Raw genomic sequence first — 16,842 nt, forward strand, 5'->3', positions numbered from 1 at the left:
AGGAGAATTGCTTGAATCTGAGAGGCGGAGGTTGCAGTGAGCTGAGATCACGCCACTACACTCCAGCCTGGGTAATAGAGTGAGATCCTGTCTCAGAAAAACAAACAAACAAACAAACAAAAAAACCAGCTGTGCCATAGACACACAGGAATAGTGGAAAAGAAATATAGAATAGTGTTTTTCCCACCTTAGCGTGCCTTCCATCCAGGAATCTTACACTGTGTAATCCGATTCAGTGAGTCTGGGATGGGGGCTGAAATTCTACATTTCTAACAATTTTTCAAGTGATGCCCACACTGATAGCCCATGGAACACACGTGCAATAAAAAGAATCAAATCTGAGAATCCACCTTCCCCTTTCTTAATAAAACATATCGTTGGCATTCCCCCCTTTTTCCTTTCATGGTTTTAACCAATAAGTTGCCTCAAGCATTTAAGACATATGGTGGTTTGTCATTTGCTAACGCAAACATTAATTAGTTTTCCTAGATTATTTGATTCTATTCCTTTTTGGAAAGCTAGTTATAAATGTTATAATATTCAAAAGATTAAAAATGCATCATCTGTGCTGACCAACTAACTCCTCAATTCTACTCCTAAGAGACAAATACTGCCACAAGTTTTTCTGTCCTTCCAGAAGTATTCTGTACATACCGAAGTAAATGTGTGTGTTACACAAATGGCACTAAATTACATGTTATCTTGAACATTTGCTTTTTATTTAACATTGTGTCTTGAAGACAGTGCCTCTAAAATATGTAAAGAATGTTCTCTTTTTTTTTTTTTTTGAGACAGAGTTTCGCTCTTGTTACCCAGGCTGGAGTGCAATGGCGCGATCTCGGCTCACCGCAACCTCCACCTCCTGGGTTCAGGCAATTCTCCTGCCTCAGCCTCCCAGGCATGCACGACTATGCCCAGCTAATTGTTTGTATTTTTAGTAGAGACGGGGTTTCACCATGTTGACCAGGATGGTCTCGATCTCTCGACCTCATGATCCACCTGCCTCGGCCTCCCAAAGTGCTGGGATTACAGGCTTGAGCCACTGTGCCCAGCCAAATATTCTCATTTTTTAAAGAAACAAATGCATAATGTTTCATTCTCTGGATGTGTCTAATTTTTTTTATGTGTATGAAGATTGTTTCTATCATTTTGCTGAATAAACTTGCATGTGTCTCTGTGTGTATTACTTTGCACAAGTGTGAGTGCGTTTGTAGGACAAGTTCCTAGAAGTAGAGTTATCTAGCCAAAGGCTGTGTGCATGTTTTATTTTGCTAATACTACCAAGTTGTTCTACTTTGAGGTTTTAATAAGTTACATCCCCCTCAGCACAATATAAGGGTGATTCACTGTGAGGCTAGTGTTTGTGTAGTGCTGACATGCCCATTAAATAAATTTAGCACGTACTGACAACATCAGCATGTCAAAGGCATCAAAAAATGGGGAAAAACTTTTTTTTTAATCTGTCAAAATTTCGAAAGAATTAAAATAGTCATTATGGGAAAAGCGAAAAGTTTACTTACTTTGTGGTTTAGTGCTGTTTTCCATTTGGATTACATATATGAAGGGACATAATTTTTTCAGTGCTTAAACCTCTCAAGGTCTAGTTCAGCCATATGTGTGAGTGATTTCCTTAGTAACTGGGTGACCCTAGTCAGTCACCTAGCAACTGGGTTTCAACCTAACAATAACAGCGTGGAAACGTGAGCTAGACAGAGTTGGTGTCTGTTGCTCATTGTGGACCAAATTTTATGCCAGGCCACATCAAAGTCAGTGGTATTCCATTAGTTTGAGCCAACATGTGGTTTCTTCTTAGCACATATGTTAGTCCACAGACCAACAGTTAGGGCAAGAGCTGCTTCCTCTTAAAAGGAAAAGAATTTATTCAGTTCATGTTCCTCAAAAGATGGCAGCCAAACTGCTGTATGCTTTATGGGCTCTCCAGTTTGAGCATCTATGAACTTGAACCTAAATATCATTAGGAATACTGCTGTTCTTTTCTTGAGCCATAATGTCTTTTCTGAGCTTCAATTCTATTTGAAGCTTCTAATTCGCAATTTGAAAATATGCTTTGCCCTCTGAGTAGCCTATTTAAACAAGTATTTGCAGTTTTGTCTAGATGGTTCTATGTGCTTCGGTTGCCAGGCACCTGCTTTCCTAGACAGACTAGCAGAAAACTAACTGCCCTTGGAGGCCTTTTAAAATGTGCTTTTCTTTCCTTTGTTTCCCACTTTGGTTAGTTCCTGAAATTCAAGCCCTCTAAATTATCAGATGCCTCAATTCCACAGAAGGACTATGTACTTACCCCTAGAACCCAACCAAGTTTCTCCAATATGTGATACAGCACATCACATTTCTCATTCAGACTGGAAAACTGGTTAGTGGTTCTATGTTTCCCACATTTTAACAGCTGCTATCTATTCCATTTCCTTTGGCTTTGATCTTAATGCTTAAAAAGAGAACAATTATTTTCCTTAGCTGCACTTCATGGTAGAGAAACAATGACAATGAGTTAGCTCAACCTGACTACACACCTTATTGATTATCTTACTGTAGAGATACCCCATCTACTGGCTCCTGACACATTAGACAGAACTACTATTGTTGCAAGCGATTGACACCCAAGACCCACTGCCTTGTATATTCAACTACAGCCTTTCATTTTCCTAAGGAGGAAATTTTAAAATTAAAAAATAAATTATTAAGCCAAATAAATTTTTTTTAATTTTTTAAATTGCATTTTAGGTTTTGGGGTACATGTGCAGAATGTGCAAGATAGTTGCATAGGTACACACATGGCAGTGTGTTTTGCTGCCTTCCTCCCCGTCACCCACATTTGGCATTTCTCCCCAGGCTCTCTCTCCCCATCTCCCCCCCAACTGTCTCTCCCCTATTCCCCCCAATAGACCCCAGTGTGTAGTACCACCTTCCCCGTGTCCATGTGTTCTCATTTTTCATCACCCGCCTATGAGTGAGAATATGTGGTATTTCATTTTCTGTTCACGTGTCAGTTTGCTGAGAATGATGTTCTCCAGATTCATCCATGTCCCTACAAAGGACATGAACTCATCATTTTTGACTGCTGCATAATATTCCATGGTGTATATGTGCCACATTTTCCCAGTCCAGTCCATCATCGATAGGCATTTGGGTTGGTTCCAGGTCTTTGCTATTGTAAACAGTGCTGCAATGAACATTCGTGTGCATGTGTCCTTACAGTAGAATGATTTATAGTCCTTTGGGTATATGCCCAGTGATGGGATTGCTGGGTCAAATGGAATTTCTATTTCTAAGGCCTTGAGGAATCGCCACACTGTCTTCCACAATGGTTGAACTAATTTACACGGCCACCAACAGTGTAAAAGTGTTCCTATTTCTCCACATCCTCTCCAGCATCTGTTGTCTCCAGATTTTTTAATGATCACCATTCTAACTGGCGTGAGATGGTATCTCAGTGTGGTTTTGATTTGCATCTCTCTAATGACCAGTGATGATGAGCATTTTTTCATATGTTTGTTGGCCTCATGTGTGTCTTCTTTTGTAAAGTGTCTGTTCATATCCTTTGCCCATTTTTGAATGGGCTTGTTTTTTTCCTGTAAATCTGTTTGAGTTCTTTGTAAATTCTGGATATCAACCCTTTGTCAGATGGGTAAACTGCAAAAATTTTTTCCCATTCTGTTGGTTGCTGATTCACTCTAGTGACTGTTTCTTTTGCCATGCAGAAGCTGTGGAGTTTGATTAGGTCCCATTTGTCTATTTTGGCTTTTGTTGCCAATGCCTTTGGTGTTTTGGTCATGAAGTCCTTGCCTACTCCTATGTCCTGAATGGTTTTGCCTAGATTTTCTTCTAGGATTTTTATGGTGCCAGGTCTTATGTTTAAGTCTTTAATCCATCTGGAGTTAATTTTGGTGTAAATTGTCAGGAAGGGTCCAGTTTCTGCTTTCTGCACATGGCTAGCCAGTTTTCCCAACACCATTTATTAAACAGGGAATCCTTTCCCCATTGCTTGTTTTTGTCAGGTTTATCAAAGATTGTATGGTTGTAGATATGTTGTGTTGCCTCCAATGCCTCTCTTCTGTTCCATTGGTCTATAGCTCTGTTTTGGTACCAGTACCATGCTGTTTTGATTACTGTAGCCTTGTAGTATAGTTTGAAGTCCGGAAGTGTGATGCCTCCTGCTGTGTTCTTTTTGCTTAGAATTGACTTGGCTATGCAGGCTCTCTTTTGGTTTCATATGAAGTTCATTGTGGGTTTTTTCCAGTTCTGTGAAGAAAGTTGATGGTAGCTTCATGGGGATAGCGTTGATCCTGTAAATTACTTTAGGCAGTATAGCCATTTTCACGATATTGATTCTTCCTAACCACGAACATGGAATGTTTCTCCATCTGTTTGTGTCCTCTCTTATTTCGTTGAGCAGTGGTTTGTAGTTTTCCTTGAAGAGGTCCTTACGTTCTTGGTAAGTTGTATTCCTAGGTATTTTATTGTTTTTGTAGCAATTGTGAATGGCAGTTTGTTCTTGATTTGGCTCTCTTTAAGTCTGTTATTGGTGTATAGGAATGCTTGTGATTTTTGCACATTGATTTTATAGCCTGAGACTTTGCTGAAGTTTCTTATCAGTTTCAGGAGTTTTTGGGCTAAGGCAATGGGGTCTTCTAGGTATACTATCATGTCGTCTGCAAATAGAAACAATTTGCCTTCCACCTTTTCTATTTGAATACCTTTTATTTCTTTTTCTTGCCTGATTGCTCTGGCTAGAACTTCCAGTACTGTATTGAATAGGAGTGGTGAGAGAGAGCATCCTTGTCTAGTGCCAGATTTCAAAGGGAATGCTTCCAGTTTTTGCCCATTAAGTATGATATTGGCTGTTGATTTGTCATAAATAGCTTTTATTACTTTGGGATACATTCCATCGATACCGAGTTTATTAAGGATTTTTAGCATAAAGGGCTGTTGAATTTTGTCAAATGCCTTCTCTGCCTCAATTGAGATAATCATGTGGTTTTTGTTTTTTGTTTTGTTTATGTGGTGAATTACGTTTATAGACTTGAATATGTTGAACCAGCCTTGCATCCCCGGGATGAATCCTACTTGATCATGATGAGTAAGTTTTTTGATGTGCTGTTGCAATCAGTTTGCCAGTATTTTATTGAAGATTTTTGCATCTATGTTTATCATGGATACTGGCCTGAAGTTTTCTTTTCTTGTTGGGTCTCTGCCGGGTTTTGGTATCAGGATGATGTTGGTCTCATAAAATGATTTGGGAAGAATTCCCTCTTTTTGGATTATTTGGAATAGTTTCAGAAGGAATGGTACCAGCTCTTCTTTGTGGGTCTGGTAGAATTCGGCTGTGAACCCATCTGGATCTGGGCATTTTTTGTGTGGTATGCTCTTAAATTGCTGCCTCGACTTCAGACCTTGTTATTGGTCTATTCATAGTTTCGGCTTCCTCCTGGTTTAGGCTTGGGAGGACACAGGTGTCCAGAAATTTATCCATTTCTTCCAGGTTTACTAGTTTATGTGCATAGAGTTGCTTGTAGTATTCTCTGATGATGGTTTGAATTTCTGTGGAATCTGTGGTGATTTCCCCTTTATCCTTTTTTATTGCATCTATTTGGTTGTTCTCTCTTTTCTTTTGTATCAGTCTGGGTAGTGGTCTGTCTATCTTGTTGATCTTTTCAAAAAACCAGCTCTTGGATTTATTGATTTTTGAAGGGGTTTTCATGTCTCTATCTCCTTCAGTTCTGCTCTGATCTTCGTTATTTCTTGTCTTCTGCTAGGTTTTGAGTTTTTTTGATCTTGCTCCTCTAGCTCTTTCAATTTTGATGATAGGGTGTCAATTTTGGATCTCTCCACTCTTCTCATGTGGGTGCTTATTGCTATATATTTTCCTCTGGAGACTGCTTTAAATGTGTCCCAGAGATTCTGGTATGTTCTGTTTTCGTTCTCTTTGGTTTGGAAGAACTTCTTTATTTTTGCCTTCATTTCATTGTTTATCCAATCAACATTCAAGAGCCAGTTGTTCAGTTTCCATGAAGCTGTGCAGTTCTGAGTTAGTTTCTGAATTCTGATTCTAACTTGATTGCAATGGTCTGAGAGACTGTTTGTTATGATTTCAGTTGTTTTGCATTTGCTGAGGAGTGCTTTACTTCCAATTATGTGGTCGATTTTGGAGTAGGTGTGATGTGGTGCTGAGAAGAATGTATATTCTGTGGATTTGGGGTGGAGAGTTCTGTAAATGTCTATCAGGTTTGCTTGTTTCAGGTCTGAGTTCAAACCCTGGATATCCTTGTTAATTTTCTGTCTGGTTGATCGGTCTAATATTGACAGTGGAGTGTTAAAGTCTCCCACTATTATTGTGTGGGAGTCTAAGTCTCTTTTTAAGTCATTAAGAACTTGCCTTATATATCTGGGTGCTCCTGTATTGGGTCCATATATATTTAGGATCATTAGCTCTTCTTGTTGTATCGATCCTTTTACCATTATGTAATGGCCTTCTTTGTCTCCTTTGATCTTTGTTGCTTTAAAATCTATTTTATCAAAGACGAGAATTGCAACGCCTGCTTTTTTTTTGCTCTCCATTTGCTTGGTAAATCTTCCTCCATCCCTTTATTTTGAGCCTTTGTGTATCCTTGCATGTGAGATGCGTTTCCTGGATACAGCACACTGATGGGTTTTGACTTTTTATCCAGTTTGCCAGTCTGTGTGTTTTGATTGGTGCATTTAGCCCATTTACATTTAGGGTTAATATTGTTATATGTGAATTTGAAACTGCCATTTTGATGCTAGCTGGCTGTATTTCCCATTAGTTGATGCAGATTCTTCATTTTGTTGATGCTCTTTAGCATTTGGCATGTTTTTAGAATGGCTGGTACTGGTTGTTTCATTCGATGTACAGTGCCTCTTTCAGGAGCTCTTGTTGAGCAGGCCTGGTGCTGACAAAATCTCTGAGTACTTGCTTGTTTGCAAAGGATTTTATTTTTCCTTCACTTATGAAGCTCAGTTTGGCTGGATATAAAATTCTGGGTTGAAAGTTTTTTTCTTTAAGGATGTTAAATATTGGCCCCCACTCTCTTCTGGCTTGTAGAGTTTCTGCCGAGAGATCTGCTGTGAGTCTGATGGGCTTCCCTTTGTGGGTGACCCAACCTTTCTCTCTTGCTGCCCTTAGTATTTTCTCCTTCATTTCAACCCTGGTAAATCTGGCGATTATGTGCCTTGGGGTTGCTCTCCTTGCAGAATATCTTTGTGGTGTTCTCTGTATTTCCTGCAATTGAGTGTTGGCTTGTCTTGCTAGGTGGGGGAAATTTTCCTGGATGATGTCCTGAAGAGTATTTTCCAGCTTGGATTCATTCTCTTTGTCACATTCTGGTACACCTATCAAACGTAGGTTAGGTCTCTTCACATAGTCTCACATTTCTTGGAGACTTTGTTCAATTCTTTTTGCGCTTTTTTCTCTAATCTTGGTTTCTCATTTTATTTCATTGAGTTGATCTTCGACTTCTGATATCCTTTCTTCTGCTTGGTCTATTCGGCTGTTGAAACTTGTGCATGCTTCGTGACGTTCTCGTGTTGTGTTTTTCAGCTCCTTCAATTCATTCATATTCCTCTCTAAGTTATCCATTCTTGTTATTATTTCCTTGAATCTTTTTTCAAATCTTTTTTCAAGGTTTTTAGTTTCTTTGCATTGATTTAGAACATGTTCTTTTATCTCACAGAAGTTTCTCATTATCCACCTTCTGAGGTGTAATTCTGTCATTTCGTTACACTCATTCTCCTTCCAGCTTTGTTCCCTTGTTGGTGAGGAGTTTTGGTCCTTTGTAGAGGTGAGGTGTTTTGGTTTCTGGTGGTTTCCTCCTTTTTGCTCTGGTTTCTTCCCACCTTTGTGGATTTATCAACCTGTCGTCTGAGTAGTTGCTGACTTTTCGATTGGGTCCACCTGAGTGGACGCCCAGGTTGTTGATGATGAAGTATTTCTGATGCTTAGTTTTCCTTCTAACAGTCTAGTTCCTCTGCTGTACAACTGCTGAGGTCCACTCCAGGCCCTGCTTGTCTGGGGTAGACCTGCAGCAGCTGCAGAACAGTGAGGGATGCTACCAGTTTCTTCTTCTGCTATCTTTGTCCCAGAATGATGCCCGCCAATTGTCAGTCTGATCAGTCCTTTCTGAGGTGACTCTTTGGATATACAGGGGTGAGGGAGCTGCTTGAGGAGATGGACTGTACTTTATAGGAGCTCAAGTACTGAGCTGTGAGCACCGTTGTTCATTCAGGGCTGTTAGGCAGGTGCGTTTATGTCTGCTGCAGCAGAACTTATAAATCCCCTTTTTTTCCTCAGATGCTCTGTCTTGGGGAGTTAGAGCTTTCTTTATGAGTATCTGTTGCACTGTCCTGCCCAGCTAGGAAGCAGTCTAGTCCCTATTTGCCTGCCGAGGCTCCACCCTTCTACTGCGGGGTCCACCCTGCTGCCGGGCGCTCCACCCTACTGTCGTGGGCTTTGCCCTGTTGCTGTGGGCTCTGGCCTGTTTCCCGTGGGCTCCACCCTGCTCTCTCTGTTATGGTGGGTTGCCTTGGCAGCGGCAGGCTGCATCAGCAATGGGAGTGTACCTCAGTAGGCGCGGAATGCCTCGGTAGTGGCGGACGCCCCTCCCCCACCGAGCTGCACCATCCTGGATTCAGCTGTGCCCCATGTGAAATTCTCAACCCCGAGCATTTCGGATCGCCGTTTTGTTTGTCTCTGTGGTGGTGGGACCCGCTGAGCCTGATCACCTGGCTCCCTGCCTCAGAGCCCTTTCTCTGTCTCTCTTTTATTTTTTTTAAGTTGAGCGGTTGACTCTATCCCAGGTGTTTTAGTTGCCTGCTGAAAAGGCACCGGGATGTGTGCAATTTTCCAAATGAATACTTTTTTTTAGAAATTGATGAAAAATAATCAAATACCTATGTATCAATACTTGATATTATTGTTACTCTATATTTAAAATTATAATTAAAATAATGTAATTGAAAACTACTGGGATAACCTTTTTATAATGAATACTATACATTTCCTTATCACACTCTTCTGATGCATTCTCACTATCACTGAATCATTCACACAAATTTCCCAGAGTGTATCATTGTTATTTCTAGATTTTTCAGTACAGCATTTATTGAATCTGTGTATGATACTCTCCCTGCAAGTTTTGTCCCAAACCATAAGGATATTCATATAATGTATAACAGCTATTTTTCCCCATTCATTCTAGAGTTGCATATTTCTGATGTCCATAAATTTTTCACTGTATTATTATGACATCCGACATTACATTAATTTGTCTTTTGAAACAATGACAAACACTAACACTCTTTTGTCACTGTTAGTGTTCCACATTTCTAATCAAGTATTTGCCATCAGTACCCAAAACTAGCAATGGATTAAGGTTACTTCAGGCTTATGTGCTCCCCAGGTATCACTGTACATTGTTATTCAAAATGAAACAATTGAGAGGGTCCCCTAAATAGGATAAACTATTTTCTGAGGTACAGCTATAGACAGGGAAAACAAACCTGCAGACACAGAGCTCCCAAAACATTGCTGGCACCTTTTGTAGTTGTGCCCTCCTCTGGGTTGTCACCCATGAGATGGTGACATAGGTTTATTTTTCTCATTTATAGATGAACACATCAGGCACCTCAAGGCCAAAGAAAAAGTGAAACAGGTAAAATCCAGTGTAGGGGAGGTAAACCACAGGGATCCTGGGATGGATCACTAAAGTGAATAAAGAATAGTAAGGGCCAGAGTAACTCCATGAATCTCGAGAACTGCACGCTGTCTGCACCGTCATAGCCTTCTCTCTCTCCTCTCTTTAGTTTCATCCTTTTCTCCTCTAGATAGTTTCTCTATGGAACACATAGTCATGGTAAAAATTCCAGTTCCATGAGCTGACAAGTAGTAAACCATCACCTTCTCACTTCCACCATATAAAATTCCAGGAAATACTTCTAGTTTTTATATTCTAAGCCAAATACACTTAATATGCTCTAGTTTCACCAACCCTAAAAATAATGTAAAAGATAATTATTAAAATTTAGTAAGTACAGAGCTCCACTCTGAAACAAGATGGAAGCTTCAAAGAATCAGAAATTGTGGGGAATCTTCAAGATACTGAGAAGAGACAGAATTGGAGAGAAGAGGGAAAACCACACACCATGTCACAAATGAGAACCCAGAAGAGGGCACAACTCCAAAAAGTGCTAGCAATGTCTTGGGAGCTCTATATCTGGAGGTGGCAGGAGCTGGGATCAGGAGGCCACCACATAATGAGATTTATGGGAATACTTCAGGGGAAGCAACCAGACTGGTTGACTAACTATAGATCTCCGCCTGCCTTCTGCAGGCCAATCACCTGCAACAGAAAATGTCTACAGGTGGATCAGCACCTTGTATCTGATAATTTCAGAAGAAGATTAACAGTTTAGCTCAGAAAACTGATAGATGGTGCCTCATATCTAAGAGGATATCCCACCCACCCAGCTCTCAGAGAAAACAGTACAAAGCATAAAACTGAATAGCAGCTTCACCCCATCTTCTTTTGTGAGATGTACAAAGACCATTATGGAAAAGGAAATCTATTCTTAAAAAATTATCCCATAGATAAGAATTTTCAGGTTTCTGAAGAGCAAGACATAAAAGACAAACAATAAATGCAATTTACCATTGAGTAAATTGGTTCAAAGAGGTAGAAGAAGAAAAAAAAGAGCAATATGGATGCTGACATGTCCAAATGGGTAATGGTGGCAATGACATCATCATGCTGGCCAAGCCAACTTATGCTAATGTACATGCTAATGATAGAGATGACTGACTTTGCCCAATGTGAAGGACTGCTCAAAGCTTCATCAAACAAGATCAGTGCAGCCAAGAAAATTGCTAAGACAAGATCTAGAATGGATGACCTTAACTTTATCATTACAAACCACTGATCAGACTCAGCCTGCAAGCTGCACTTGCTATCCCACCTGCAGCATATCACCCTCCATTGGAACCACCTCAACATCTACAACAAAATCAAGGCTGTGGTTCATAACCTCAGTGAGGAGCCTGTCGTCTCCAAGATGGACACTATCATATCCCTGATCCAGCAGCCAAGGACTTGATGAACATTGTTTGTACGATAAACATCATGGTACAAACAATGAAGGCATCCCATGTGACTTCCATCAAATGCCAGGAAGAGAAGCACATGAGCCCCATGCAGGCCTTCAGCAAGTTCAAAGCTATGAACAGCATCAGAAGTCTGCCCTAGCCAGCTGCTGCTATCCCTCTGAGTTCAGAAAATTAGTCATTGTTTTTTATTTTCTTTTTCTTTTCTTTTTTGAGATAGCATCTTGCTCTGCTGCCCAGGCTAGAGTGTAGTGACAACTGTAGCCTCCATCTCTGGGATGCAAGTGATTCTCCCACCAACTGGGACTATAGGCCCACGCCACCACATTCAGCTAATTTTTATTTTTTGTAGAGACGGGATTTCGCCATGTTGCTCAGACTGGTCTCAAACTTTTGGTGTCAAGCAATCCACCAACCTTGGACTCCCAAAGTGCTGTGATGACAGGCATGAGCCACCACACCCAGCCCTCACTGTTTTCCATTCATCAACTACATTGGCTAAGGAGAATATTGATGTGAGATTCTATTGGGAAACAGGCAGATTTTAAAGTTGGCCAATTGATGAATTTTGCAAGGACGTATTTGCATTTGAGTTTGTCAAAATATGCATTCAGTATCTAGCAGCATATTTCCAGTTATATTTTTTTCAAATCTAAAAACATGAAACTTCTATGGCCAACAAAATTAAGACCCAGCACTCTAAAATAAAGACATTATAGCAGAGAGATGAGGAGGGACATTTATGTACCCATAAAACAAGAACAGATATGAAAAAGAATCTGTTCAAGGCCTTAGAAATGAAAAGAAATTATTGAAATAAAAAATTTAGTTATTCATTACCTGATTGAATATAGTTAAAATGCAAATTAGTGGGTCAGAAGATCAAACTAAAAAGGCACACAGCATAAAAGGATAAAGACCATCGAGAATATGTTCAGAAGTGCCAAACTTAGTCTACACAAGAAAGTGAGAATGAAGCAGCTAAAAAACAAAAATGCAGATGTTGTCAGAATTAGAGAAAACTATGTGCTTTTACATAAAAAGGACACTGAACTGTTGTCCCATAATTTTAAATCCAGACTCTGTTCTTTTCTTTATGGCACTGGCTCCCTGTTCCTCTCTGCCAATGTATGAGACTCTCTGCACTAGTGTGAGACTAGGAACCTGGAGGAGAAACAAAAAACTTGCTCCTTCCTGTTTATTCCCTGATCCTAGCAATGTCACTATGGCAATGGTTCATCAATGAACTAAGAGCACCAGTTGATTCTAGTTTACTTGTTTCTTCCAATTTGCATTTTTCACACACTAACAAAATGGTCCTCATTTCCTCACCCCCAGCACCACTGCCCTAAAGCTGCCAACACCAACCAGCCAACACCTTTTCTTCAGAAGTCTGTCCTAACTCCAAGGGTTTCCTCTTGCAAGACCAGAGACACCAGCTCCAATCAAGTAGCTATCAATTGTTCAGAAGTCTGAGTCCCAATATCATGGAAGTGTATTCCAAATTCTTGAAGTACAAGTACCAGTCAAAAATTGTCCCTCCATCTCAGTTTGAGTCCCAAATCTACAAGGACTGTTCATTAATGCCTTGAGGTTTTATGAATCCCAAATACTTTTCTTTGTATCCTCAACAAAAGGAATAGTAACTTCTTTCTGCTATTGTTGCCTCTAAAATACCTCACTCTCTCGTCTTTCTTTACATTAGATTGTTTCTGATGAAATAATCGGTATAATTCTTGACTTTCTATGTATCCTGAATGATGCAACTCCCAAAACTTCTGGTATGAACATAACTGCATAAGCCAAGGTGTTACCTTTTGTCCTCTTGCAAGAAGACACTGAGAGTAAGTAGAATAAAATATCCTGAAAACTCCTTTTTTTTTTGAGTTGGAGTTTTGCTCTATGGCTCAGGCTGGAGTGCAATGGCATGATCTCAGCTCACTGCAACCTCTGTTTCTTGGGTTAAAGCGGTTCTTCTGCCTCAATCTCCAGAGTAGCTAGGATTACAGGTGCCCGCCATCATGCCCACATAATTTTTGCACTTTTAGTAGAAAAGGGGTTTCACCATGTTGGCCAGGCTGGTCTCAAACTCCCAACCTCAGGTTATCTGCCTACCTTGACCTCCCAAAGTGCTGGGATTACAGGCATGAGTCACCATGCCCAGCCTCCATTTTTAACACAACTAGGAGATAGATAACATTTTCAAACTCCAGAATATGTATAAGGGTTACCAAAAGTAGCTGAAATCAGGCTATAAACTAGCGTGAGAAAGAAAAAGAAGTTCAGAAAGTTTTTTTTTAAGACCTAGCAACAGCTTAGTTCATAATATGCCAGCAAAAACATACAGTTCCAAAGATATGGGACTCATCAGAAGGGGAAAAGTTATACCTGTTGTTTGCAAAAATGGGGCCAGAAATTAGGATAAACAGGATTGAGATTGGGCTGAAACCACATAAGCAGAAGTATGAGGAATCCAGCAGTTGCACATCTCAAAGCATTAGCAAGAATATACTACTTTCAGGTGAGAGGTTCACTCTGCTGTGTAAAACCTGCATCTTTTATTTACAACAATGGCAGCAGGAACTGGAGCAAACATAATAGTGGAAAAAGCACCCAGGACTGAATTTAGTTCAGCGTTGTCATAGTAGGGAGCTATCAGCTGGTACAGGGGTGAGTGCTGGGGGATCCAGAGCAGAACACCACAAGCATTTGCTGCATGAATTTGATGAGCTTGAGTAACATGTAGTTCATCGGACTTCAGAAGTGCTTCTTTGTCCCCATCTTTTCATAGCAGTAACATCTGGCAAGCCTGGATTTAAAAAATATATAACAAATATTTAAAACAAATTGATAAAAAGCATGTTGCATCCACTTAAGTCTAAAAAGGCTTTATAGTGAAGCACCACCTGTTCTGAAGCGAGCCTTTACTAGAACGAAAACACTCTTATTTAATGCCAGTATCAGGCACACCCACAATATCTGCTCTCAACGATGTACAGCAAACCACACAGATCAGAGACATACTAAATCCTCTTCTCTGGTCACACAAGAAGGCTCTTTCTTGCCATAGGATAATCTTGTCTCCAAATGAGAATCTACTCTGAAGGTTTCCTAGCATTATATGTTGAAAGTTGCAGGTACTAATTAATCACAGCTTTCTTCTTCTCCAAGTTCTGAACCAAATATGAGTCAAATAGGAGGGGAAATATCAGTTATGTTCATAATAAAGTTGAAATAGAGAACAAAGCTTACACTAGAAATTGAAATGTGCTTTTTTTTTTAGATGGAGTTTCACTCTTGTCCCCTAGGCTGGAGTGCAATGGCATGATCTCAACTCACTGCAACCTCTGCCTCCTGGGTTCAAGCGATTCTCCTGCCTCAGCCTCCTGAGTAGCTGAGATTACAGATGCCCACCACCATGACTGGCTAATTTTTGTATTTTTAGTAGAGACTTTGTTTCACCATGTTGGCCAGGCTGATCTTGAACTCCTGACTTGAGGTGACCCACCTGCCTTGGCCTCCCAAAGTGCTGGGACTACAGGCAAGAGCCACTGTGCCCAGCCTGAAATGTGCTTTCTAACTTACCTCCAACAGCCAAAGTATCTCACTCAGTTCCAGGCAGAGGATGGGAAGCTGTGGGGCCTGAGCAGGCACATCATCGTCTCCACCAGCATTTTGCATAGAGGAGACAATCTGGAAAGAACCCCAAATCTCACCAATCAAAACAGCTGGCTGTACAGGAGAGAAAGCAGAAAAACAGACCACTCATGAGCATTGCCTCTTGCCCTGATCTCACCAGCAAGATAAATCATCCCACTCATGTTGAGGAAGTAGGAGGAAGTAGCAGGAAGCTTCAGTGAAGTAGCATTGCTTCAATGTTGTCTTCTCCCTAAGGGTAGGCAGAATTCCCCTCCATCCTTTAGAAGAATACATAAATAATAAGCATAAGCTCTTCTACATTTCTTCAGTTCAACTTCCCCCATTCCACTGGAAAGAACCTACTAGATAGAGAGAAATTAAAAATATAAAGATAAAGGAAACTAATAAGCAATTTTCAACAGGGGACTTGTGACACTTGAACAAAAATGCTCGCTGTGGGGAGACACGTGTTGAACAGAAAACAGTCCACCCATCCCCAAGGCTGAGAGAGGAGGGTGAAAGTAGATGCACATATAGACAGACATAGGTACAAAACTGGTAAGTCGGGGAAGTTAAAGACTGATCATATCAGGTCTCTCTGTGAAGTAGAAGACAAACCATTTTGAAGGAGAGGAAATCAAGAGGGGTGAAGGTTTAGAAGAGCCGCAACAGTGAATAGTACTGAAAGTTATTTTTGGAGATCATGAATGTGTTGGACACCAAGCAATGCCATTCCTTCTGGCATTGTCTTGCATACTGGGGATGGAACAGAGAAGGTGAATGATTTGATTCGTTTATCCTTTCTTTCTCTATTTGGCTCTCAAGATATCACATTCCCATGGTTTCCTTCTACCTTATTGGCCATTCTACTCATCTTCCTTTGATGATTCCTTTTCCATTTCTTGACGTCTAACATTTAAAATGCCTCAGAATCCACTTGTTGGGCAAGTTTTTTCCTCTACTTACTTTCAATATTCATGTTGAAACTGAATACCCATCATAGTGGAATTAAGAAGAGGAACCTTTTGAGAATTGACTAATTTACAAGGGCTCTGCCCTTATAAATGGATTAGCACCTTATTTAAAAACAATAGATTGGAAGAAAATAGCTGATGCCCTTTTTTCCCCTCCACCATTCTACTGTATGAGGACACATAATTCATCCCTCAGGAAAATGCAGTAACAAGGCATCATCTTGGAATCAAAGAGAGTAGGACCCCACCAGACACTGAGCCTATAGACACATTGATCTTGGACTTCCCAGCCTCCAGAACTTTGAGAAATAAATTTCTGTTGTTTATAAATTACCTAGACTTAGGTATTTTAGGATAGTAGCATGAACAAACTAAGACAGTAATGTTGATGGTATCTTTCATAAAACGTGTTGAAAATGATGCTTTACCTACATTGTATTCCTCCCCTAACAATCCATAGCCCCAATATAATCATGGGGGAAAAGACAGACATATCTAAGTTCAGAAACATTCCACAAAATATCTGAATAATACTCATCAAAACTTTCAATCTCATTGAAAACAAACTAAATCTGAGAAACTGTCACACACAAAAAAGTAAAACAAACCAGAAGGATCCTGATGAGACATGACAACTAAATATGGTATGGTATCCTGGACAGGATCCTGAAACACAACACAGACACTCATTCAAAAATAAGGAAATCTGAATAAAGTGTGGGTTTTAGTTAATAACCTGTCAATATTGTTTTTTTTGTGTCTGCACACACAAATGTTTGTGGCATGATAATATAAGGTGTTAATAATAGGGAAAACTGGGTGTGGGGTATGAGAAATTTTTATAGACTATCCTCAGAATTTTTCCATACATCTAAAATTAAAAGTTTATATTTGAAAGGACTATAATACATTATGGTACTGATATTTGAATTTAATGAAATATGATGCTCTTTTTTATTTGCTTTGGTTTGGTTTTGAGACAGCCTGTTTACCAGGCTGGAGTACAGTGTCACAACTGTAGCTCACTACAGCCTCAAACTTCTGCCTTCAAGCAATTCTCCTTCCTCAGGTACCCAAAGCATTGTGAGCACAGGTGTG

At 40.1% G+C, this 16,842-nt stretch overlaps 1 protein-coding gene across 17 annotated transcripts in view; it reads right to left on the reverse strand.

Moving 5' to 3' along the window:
• Positions 1-5,986: 5,986 nt before the first annotated feature.
• The window catches only part of LOC128928117 (uncharacterized), a 179,065-nt gene continuing 168,209 nt past the window's right edge, over positions 5,987-16,842 (reverse strand). For all 17 annotated transcript variants that reach the window (XM_078349596.1, XM_078349599.1, XM_078349595.1 and 14 more), the window contains 2 exons: positions 14,717-14,863; positions 5,987-13,940 (listed from right to left, as the gene is read on the reverse strand). In XM_078349596.1, coding sequence (XP_078205722.1) covers positions 13,917-13,940; positions 14,717-14,863 — 171 coding nt within the window. In that variant the 3' untranslated portion in view covers positions 5,987-13,916. The remainder of the gene's footprint in view (positions 13,941-14,716; positions 14,864-16,842) is intronic.

The sequence above is a fragment of the Callithrix jacchus genome, chromosome 14 (genome assembly GCF_049354715.1).
Source record: "Callithrix jacchus isolate 240 chromosome 14, calJac240_pri, whole genome shotgun sequence".
NCBI lineage: Eukaryota > Metazoa > Chordata > Mammalia > Primates > Cebidae > Callithrix > Callithrix jacchus.